Consider the following 10,362-nt stretch of genomic DNA (forward strand, 5'->3'; position numbering starts at 1 on the left):
AAACCCTAAGTCGCACCTTAAAGGGGAATTGCACATTTTTGGGGAATTTTGACTGTTCGCAATCATATGAGACAAGAAGGTGGATGATTGTTTTTTTTAACGCATTCTAACCCGTGAATAAACGTGAATAGAAATCTGCTTACAATGGAGTCAATGGGAGGTCCTCCATTCTACCCATAGAACCAAATGAATAACCATCCAAAAACTGCCAATAATACACAATTTACATATTGTGACTTGAATATTAAGAAGTATTAGTGATATTGTTATTATAAGTGCTAACGCAGACAAACTATTTACCGTAATCACAGACAGGTCAGTGTTTCCCACAGGACAGGCATCTATTTGTGGTGGTGTGGGTGGGGGGTGGCGGCGGCAGCGGCGATGACCAAGAAGAACGCGGAGTTGGAATATAATTACAACATTTTATGTACATATTTATATACAGATGTGAACAATTAGTGATTCACTGAAATATATTTATTAATTGTGGTTCTTACAAAAAATATATCTTATAAAATATAAAAGCTAAAATGTCTCTTAAAGCTCTGCCCCTTTAATTAGTGAATACTAAATAATTTAACTTTAGCCTACTACTACAACCATATTATTTACCAGCAACATGAAGTGAAACAGAGGCAGAGGTGTCCTGCCACAGTCAGTCAACCTCCTCCTGCTGCTGCTGAACAGGTCGCACCTGTGGTCCGGACTGTAGGCCTACCTCCTCTCCAAGTCGAGCCCTTTTCGGCCGTTGAAAATATTTTTCTATACTCATCTGTGTGAAGGAGTGAACATCCAACATTAGAATTTATTACTAACGAGCAGAAGCGCTCTATGTACAGTACCGTCTAACCTTAAGCGGCAGCAGCTCAACACATGCAGGGTTCAACGTTAAGGTTTTTTTCTACTTGCCTGACGTCTCAAATCTACTTGCCGCAATATTTTTACTTGTCCTGCCTAGGTTTTTTTTCTGGCTGTGTCGTGCTCATGGCTTATATCTTACTAAAATCCTTCCCGTTGACTATTTACAACACTACACAGTATTTATTATTATTATTATTATCTATAATTACATTTAAATGGCATTGCATACATGTAAAATTAAATGCTATTTCACATTATTTGACCAGTAGCAGTTACACTCATCTGAACAGGTCAGCCACCTGTTTAAAGCCCGATCACAGTTGAAATCTTGAAATGAAGGGCCTTTAATGGCCAAAACATTAACCTAGACAACATTTTAACAGCTGCTTGGCTCAGATTTGATTATTTTCATTGCATTCACATGCTGCAGTGGACAGTGGACAATTTAGCTTCAGTCCATGTGTGTTTATTGACAACAGGGTTATAACCTGGACACGTTAGCTCGTCGGTGAAACGCTCGGTGAAATCACGGATTAACGTTAAATATATGACGAGCCGCGAGCGATGCAGCTATAACCTATCTACCTATAACACCTGTAAAAATGAAGCAATGCTACCACGCTAGCAAGCGTTAGCTAGCCGGCTATGAGCCACCAAGCTGCTAACTATCGCCAAAAGGCACCATTGGCACCGTTTTTTTCCCCATGGCATCCTGGATCAAGGCTTTCAGCAGCTTTTGGACGTTTGAGGTAGAAACGTAGGAAGCGCCATCATTATGAAAAGTAGCCGGCGAGTATTTTGATCCCATCCGTCCCTCTTCTTCTTCTTCTTCTTCTTCTTCTTCTGGCCCACCAGGTGAATTAAGTGCTATTGGCGGAGTTACAATGCATAGTAGGCTACCGCCACCTACTGCACCGGAGTTGTAACTACAAGCAACATTCACAGACAGTCCCATTGCTTTTATGAGCGGTCGAGCGAGTCAAAAGCCGAAAAATCCATTTGTGGCGGATGTAATTCTTTCGTGGCGGGCCGCCACAAATAAATGAATGTGTGGGAAACACTGCAGGTAACTCGCTTGTAGGGCTATTCTGACATCATCGACTGGTGAGCTGCTTTCTCGCCTCAGAGCTTGTAGGACATAATCCAACAAGTTGGTCAACTTTGACAGCCAGTTTAGACCTGGAAATGGTGAGGAAGACACAAGAAAATGCTTGGTTCCACCAACCTTTTTTCTTATGAGTCATTTTTCATCCAAATGGAAATATAACAAGATTCTATCAGTCGGCATCGCCGTGACAGTGGACTATTGGACCCCAATTGAGACCCAAGATGGACAACTCGTTGGACAACTCCTTCATGCACAGCTATAGACATCTCTGCGTAGCTGACTGGATGAGCCTTGAAGAAGATACACTCCCTCCATTACTATCTGTTGGTTTGCCCATGGACTGGAGTCCCACTTTTGCTCTTGATTTAATAACATGAATTGAAGAATTCAATAACTACCCACTTCACATCCATTGCAGCCGGTCACCCTGGTTTTCTTTTTCTCCATCTGGCTTTTAATTAGTTTTTCCTTGCCAGGATGTGGTTTTAGATTAGAGGATGTCGTAGATTGTGAAGCTCTTTGAGGCATTCGAGATTAAAGGCAATATAAATAAAATGTGAGTGTTTGACAGTATTTATGTTCGAAGAGTATGCTTCAGAAGTATGATTTGTTTTTTCAGTTTCCTTCATCCCTAACAATTGTGATGTGTGTCTGACCCAGGCTTCTCCCGGACCAGACAGTGTTTTCCAGTGTGGTGTGGCTCTTGCGTTCCGTGCAGGAGGACGGCAACTGTACTGTCCCTACGTCTGTCCTGCGCTCCGCCCTTTACCTGCTGGCGGTGACACAGGACAATGGCATCACCCTGGAGGGGGTAACTCACTTGGCAACACACATTAACCAAATGAAGTGACGTTGTCACTTACAGGTTAGACTTTACAACCCATTTGTGTGACTCACCAAGGACTGTGAGCCAATCCTTATCATGATGCATTATTGCCTTCCATGTTTTAGGTTCAAACACAATTTATGAATAGTTAGGAAATGTGTTTATAAAGCTAAAGGCATATTGTTCTTAATGCTTTAACGCTGAAAATGTACGGCAGTTTGCACGTACATTCCAATCGTGCTAAAAACAGTTTCAGCCTTGATAAATCACACTGTGAGCGCTACATGATTACATTTGCATCTCCTGATCTTACTACTGTGGGCGTTCTACTAATCTGCATCAATTCTGCAATAAATGAATGGATTGCACTCACAATTTTGCTCATTTAAAAGACGTAGTCCTCTAGATCAGCTTTGTGTGCACTATCAGGGTTAAGGTTGATTTATGTAAATAGCACAATTTTTCAAACAGACTGCACAGTTAAAAAAACATCAAAATGTCCATACATATGTCGGGCACAGCTTGTGTTAAAACGCCAGCGCCAATAAGTGAGTTTTTACAGAAGATGTGAAAGTATTGCGAGATGTTGCGATTCTGAGATCAAGTTTGCTCGTGTTTTAGTATCAAATCAAATCAAATCAACTTTATTTATAAAGCACATTTAAAATTTACCACAGGGGTAGCCAAAGTGCTGTACAATGGACAGGTTAAAAGATAAAACAAGTACCGAGCAAACACAACACAACACAAACAGAACACGATAAAAAATAAATAATTAAAATAGAATACATAAAAACATAAAAACAGGATCACAGCAGGTGTATTATGGGGCGCCATTGCAGGATGGATATCACTCAGTGTTAAAAGCCATGGAATAAAAGTATGTTTTTAAGAGAGATTTAAAAACCGGAAGAGAGGAGGCTTGTCTAACACTCAGGGGTAGGTCGTTCCAGAGCTTGGGAGCAGCAACGGCGAAAGCTCTGTCACCTCTAAGCTTCAGCCTTGTGTCAGGGACCGTCAACAGCAGCTGATCGGCTGATCTTAAGGATCGGGTGGGGCAGTAAGGCTGAAGGAGGTCGGAGAGATAGGTTGGCGCGAGGTTGTTTAGACATTTAAAAACAAATAAAAGGAGTTTAAAATGTATTCGGTAACGCACAGGGAGCCAGTGAAGGGACGCTAAAATAGGGGTGATGTGCTCACGTCTGCGGGTCTGTGTAGTACATGCAAACCTTTGCAAATCAGACCCTCGTAAGTGCCTGACTCCCGATGCTGATCTTAATAGCATTCTGGACAAATATTTAAGTTCATCAACTTTATTGAGGAATGAAAAGAATAGGGGCTCAATTTTGAAAAACATTATACAGTATGGAGGTTGATTTTAAAAGCAATGATGGAAGGCCAAAATATGTCAAGCATCTTCAGGTGCCCCTACAATGCTCACATTTCTGAATTTAAAAAAAGGCAGTAGGCAATGAAAAATATTATAATTTGCAGTCTCATTTCTGTTCATTTTCTTAATTGAACATTTTAATTTTTAATTTAATTTTGTATGAACAGGTTCTTAATTATTTAGGTTGACATTTTTCAAATATAAATCCTTCCAATGGCATATAGTACAAATGGCAGTTTTTTGTTTTTTTTCCCAACTTTTTTTATTGACATTTTCAAATAGACAGAAAAAGTCGAAACAGTACAATTTTAAAGTCAGTAAATTATTCACTCCCTTTCCCTTAAAACCCAAACCACCCACCCGCCCACCCCACTCAGGTCCCACCAACGAGGGACAAATGGCACAATTATATAACAAGTAAGACGACAAAGACAGACACATTCTCACACACACACACACATACGAGGCCAGAGACAGACAGACGGGCTGAAAAGGAGAGAGAGGGAGAAAAAAAATAAAAATAAATATATATATATACACAGGTAAAAGCCAGTAAATTAGAATATTTTGAAAAACTTGATTTATTTCAGTAATTGCATTCAAAAGGTGTAACTTGTACATTATATTTATTCATTGCACACAGACTGATGCATTCAAATGTTTATTTCATGTAATTTTGATGATTTGAAGTGGCAACAAATGAAAATCCAAAATTCCGTGTGTCACAAAATTAGAATATTACTTAAGGCTAATACAAAAAAGGCCAACTGAAAAGTATGAAAATGAAAAATATGAGCATGTACAATACTCAATACTTGGTTGGAGCTCCTTTTGCCTCAATTACTGCGTTAATGCGGCGTGGCATGGAGTCGATGAGTTTCTGGCACTGCTCAGGTGTTATGAGAGCCCAGGTTGCTCTGATAGTGGCCTTCAACTCTTCTGCGTTTTTGGGTCTGGCATTCTGCATCTTCCTTTTCACAATACCCCACAGACCATCACTGATGGTGGAAACTTTACACTAGACTTCAGGCAACGTGGATCCTGTGCCTCTCCTGTCTTCCTCCAGACTCTGGGACCTCGATTTCCAAAGGAAATGCAAACCAAACCAACCCAAACCATCAGTGATGGTTTGGGGTGCCATGTCATCTGCTGGTGTCGGTCCACTCTGTTTCCTGAGATCCAGGGTCAACGCAGCCGTCTACCAGCAAGTTTTAGAGCACTTCATGCTTCCTGCTGCTGACCTGCTCTATGGAGATGGAGATTTCAAGTTCCAACAGGACTTGGCGCCTGCACACAGCGCAAAATCTACCCGTGCCTGGTTTACGGACCATGGTATTTCTGTTCTAAATTGGCCCGCCAACTCCCCTGACCTTAGCCCCATAGAAAATCTGTGGGGTATTGTGAAAAGGAAGATGCAGAATGCCAGACCCAAAAACGCAGAAGAGTTGAAGGCCACTATCAGAGCAACCTGGGCTCTCATAACACCTGAGCAGTGCCAGAAACTCATCGACTCCATGCCACGCCGCATTAACGCAGTAATTGAGGCAAAAGGAGCTCCAACCAAGTATTGAGTATTGTACATGCTCATATTTTTCATTTTCATACTTTTCAGTTGGCCAACATTTCTAAAAATCCCTTTTTTGTATTAGCCTTAAGTAATATTCTAATTTTGTGACACACGGAATTTTGGATTTTCATTTGTTGCCACTTCAAATCATCAAAATGAAATGAAATAAACATTTGAATGCATCAGTCTGTGTGCAATGAATAAATATAATGTACAAGTTACACCTTTTGAATGCAATTACTGAAATAAATCAAGTTTTTCAAAATATTCTAATTTACTGGCTTTTACCTGTATATATAAAAACAAATATAATAATAATAATAAAATAAAAATAAAAATGTAATAATAGGAATAATAATATATAATAAAATAAAAATAGAATAAAATAATACTAATAAATAAAAGGGAGATTATTCCTCATCTGCGTCTGGGCATAGGTCAAGAGAGTTGACATACAGCAAAAAAGGACTCCATGAGCTTTCAAATGCTTGAGGCCTTTTAGCGAAAACCTAAGTTTTCATTTTTTTTAATTACATGAGGATTAATAAGGACTTCTTGGAAGATGTGGTCCCAAAAAGTTTGAGAACCCCTTCCTAGTGCATACCATGGTGTGTGCATATACATTGTTGTTGACTACGATGCACAATCCTTGAGGAAGATTAGGAGAATTGTCTTCTTACATTGCTAGGAACTAAAACAGGAGGAGTTACTTTTCTAAATGTTTCCTGTGCTTCTTTGCCAACCTACTCAAGGCTCCTTTAAAGTGCATCAGCATGGCACTCTCCTCCTGCCAGAGCTTCTCATCCCTCTACAGTCACCATCCTGCCCTCCTCCACTTCATTTGTAGCCATCCGCTGCTTGAGAAGACATTTGGAGGCCTGATCTTGGAACTATGGTTGACCAAGCAGGCACAGTACACAGATGCAGACCTAACCATGGTGAAAGGCAACTCTTTAGTTTCCCTGGAAAAAACGTTTGATTCGTTCTTCTTTCTTCCAAAATAAATGCAGTGTAATTGATTGTGATCACACTCCTTCCATTTTGTTCTTTCAATAGACAGACACTCATGTGAAAGACAAGCTACAACGAGGTGATGGAGAGACCGACAAAGACATTGTGGAGCTTCTGTCTGTGATAAAGAAGTACCCAGCTATCATCATGACCCTCCTGGTGAGATCAAAATACAAACCCCGTTTCCATATGAGTTGGGAAATTGTGTTCAATGTAAATATAAACGGAATACCATGATTTGCAAATAATTTTCGACCCATATTCAGTTGAATATGCTACAAAGACAACATATTTAAGTTCAAACTGATAAACATTTTTTTTTTTTGCAAATAATCATTAACTTTAGACTTTGATGCCAGCAACACGTGACGAAGAAGTTGGGAAAGGTGGCAATAAATACTGATAAAGTTGAGGAATGCTCATCAAACACTTATTTGGAACATCCCACAGGTGTGCAGGCTAATTGGGAACAGGTGGGTGCCATGATTGGGTATAAAAGTAGATTCCATGAAATGCTCAGTCATTCACAAACAAGGATGGGGCGAGGGTCACCACTTTGTCAACAAATGCGTGAGCAAATTGTTGAACAGTTTAAGAAAAACCTTTCTCAACCAGCTATTGCAAGGAATTTAGGGATTTCACCATCTACGCTCCGTAATATCATCAAAGGGTTTAGAGAATCTGGAGAAATCACTGCACGTAAGCAGCTAAGCCCGTGACCTTTGATCCCTCAGGCTGTACTGCATCCACAAGCGACATCAGTGTGTAAAGGATATCACCACATGGTTTCAGGAACACTTCAGAAACCCACTGTCAGTAACTACAGTTGGTCGCTACATCTGTAAGTGCAAGTCAAAACTCTCCTATGCAAGGCGAAAACCGTTTATCAACAACACCCAGAAACGCCGTGGGCTTCGCTGGGCCTGAGCTCATCTAAGATGGACTGATACAAAGTGGAAAAATGTTCTGTGGTCTGACGAGTCCACATTTCAAATTGTTTTTGGAAACTGTGGAAGTCGTGTCCTCCGGACCAAAGAGGAAAAGAACCACCCGGATTGTTATAGGCGCAAAGTTGAAAAGCCAGCATCTGTGATGGTTTGGGGGTGTATTAGTGGCCAAGGCATGGGTAACTTACACATCTGTGAAGGCACCATTAATGCTGAAAGGTACATGCAGGTTTTGGAGCAACATATGTTGCCATCCAAGCAACGTTACCATGGACGCCCCTGCTTATTTCAGCAAGACAATGCCAAGCCACGTGTTACAACAACGTGGCTTCATAGTAAAAGAGTGCGGGTACTAGACTGGCCTGCCTGTAGTCCAGACCTGTCTCCCATTGAAAATGTGTGGCGCATTATGAAGCCTAAAATAGCACAACGGAGACCCCCGGACTGTTGAACAACTTAAGCTGTACATCAAGCAAGAATGGGAAAGAATTCCACCTGAGAAGCTTCAAAAATGTGTCTCCTCAGTTCCCAAACCTTTACTGAGTGTTGTTAAAAGGAAAGGCCATGTAACACAGTGGTGAACATGCCCTTTCCCAACTACTTTGGCACGTGTTGCAGCCATGAAATTCTAAGTTAATGATTATTTGCAAAAAAAAAAACTTGATGAGTTTGAACATCAAATATGTTGTCTTTGTGGTGCATTCAATTGAATATGGGTTGAAAAGGATTTGCAAATCATTGTATTCCGTTTATATTTACATCTAACACAATTTCCCAACTCATATGGAAACGGGGTTTGTACATTCAAACTTGAAAAATATGTATAGCTATGAGTTGAACACAGAACTATGGCTGGTGTTGTTTTGATTTGATGTTTAAAGTAGAAAAACACAGTTTCCCAGCAGACACAAGACATCGAAACAACGTTGAGAACTTGTTGAATGAGGTCCTGACGTGGAGACACTCAAACATAATGTTCAAACAACATGCTTGTTACGACGTTTATTCAATGTCAGGTTGTGACGTTGATTTGACCATTGAATTTTGGTTATGTCCCAACCAATATTCTCCAACACAAATACCAGCCTAGTGGTTAGTGTGTCCGCCCTAAGATGGGTAGGTCGTGAGTTCATACCAAAGACTATAAAAATGGGAGCCATTACCTCCCTGCTTGGCACTCAGCATCAAGGCTTGGAATTGGGGGTTAAATCACCAAAAAAGTGATTCCTGGGCGCGGCCACCGCTGCTGCCCGCTGCTCCCCTCACCTCCCAGAGGGTGATCAAGGGTGATGGGTCAAATGCAGAGGATAATTTCGCCACAATCATTGGCACTTTAACTTAACTTTAACGTTGAAACAACATGCTTTTCACAACCTTTAATCAATATCAGGTTGTGACGTTGATTGAATTTTGGTCATTTTCCCAACCAACAACGTGGAGCCAACATTGGACATCAACATTGTCTTAATTTACAAATACAATTATTTTGCTACGTTGTTTCAAAGTCACTTTTAAAGGACATGTATGTCTAATCAACGTTGTATCAATGTCTTGTGCCTGCTGGGTTACTTCAAACGTTGTGGTCAGGGGTACCAAAATGCTTTTATCAAGGGTCACTAAGCCTTTAGAGGTTTTTAATATTGGACTTCTTTGTAACATTTTAATGACAGAGACCCTTCCGGGTCCCCAGGACCAAACTGGAGTGGAGCCCTAAAGCATGGGTGTCAAACTCTGGCCCGCCGTGTAATTTAATTTGGCCCTTGAGGCAATATCAAATTAACATTAGAGCTGGCCCGCCGGTATTATACACAGTATCCACCGCTAATACTCATACTTGCCAACCCTCACGGTTTTCCCGGGAGACTCCCAAATTTCAGTGCCCCTCCCGAAAAACTCCCGGGGCAACCATTCCCCCGAATTTCTCCCGATTTCCACCCGGACAACATTATTGGGGGCGTGCCTTAAAGGCACTACCTTCAACGTCCTCTACAACCTGTCATCACGTCCGCTTTTCCTCCATGCAAACACCGTGCCGGCCCAGTCACGTAATATATGCGGCTTCTACACACTCATGAGTGAATGCAACGCATACTTGATCAACAGACATACAGGTCACACTGAGGGTGGCCGTATAAACAACTTTAACACTGTTACAAACATGCGCCACACTGTGAACCCACGCCAAACAAGAATGACAAACACATTTCGGGAGAACATCCGCAGCGTAACACAACATAAATACAGCAGAACCCCTTGCAGCACTAACTCTTCCGGCACGCTACAATACACAAACCCCGCCCCCGCCCACCAAGTTAATGTTGATATTTACCTCAGAAGGCTGCAAATAGAAAAGAGGCATTCAATTTTTTATTTAAATTGTATTTAATATACCGTTGATGTTTTTTCGTTTGTTTTTTGAAAGTTGATTTTGCACTATTAAGTTATATAAGCTTTGCTTGTTCCATATTCAGTGTTAAAGCAAATCAGTGTAGCAAACTGAGCAATAATTAACGTTTTATTCATGCACTTTCTCTTGCTACTTCAAGGCTTGAATGTTTGATTCATTCATTATTGTTATTTTATTTTCAAATGTATTATTAGCCTGTGGAAAAAGTTTATTTTGATATTTACCTCAGAAGCATACCTGCC

General features: G+C 40.7%; 1 protein-coding gene across 1 annotated transcript in view; it reads left to right on the top strand.

The window, feature by feature from the left end:
- LOC133615682 (meiosis inhibitor protein 1) overlaps positions 1 to 10,362 on the top strand; it is a 149,365-nt gene that overhangs the window by 67,771 nt on the left and 71,232 nt on the right. Inside the window, exons 20-22 of the mRNA XM_061974446.2 lie at positions 2,633 to 2,783; positions 6,508 to 6,693; positions 6,812 to 6,925. Coding sequence (XP_061830430.1) covers positions 2,633 to 2,783; positions 6,508 to 6,693; positions 6,812 to 6,925 — 451 coding nt within the window. The remainder of the gene's footprint in view (positions 1 to 2,632; positions 2,784 to 6,507; positions 6,694 to 6,811; positions 6,926 to 10,362) is intronic.

This window comes from Nerophis lumbriciformis, linkage group LG22 (assembly GCF_033978685.3).
Source record: "Nerophis lumbriciformis linkage group LG22, RoL_Nlum_v2.1, whole genome shotgun sequence".
In the NCBI taxonomy this organism is placed as follows: domain Eukaryota; kingdom Metazoa; phylum Chordata; class Actinopteri; order Syngnathiformes; family Syngnathidae; genus Nerophis; species Nerophis lumbriciformis.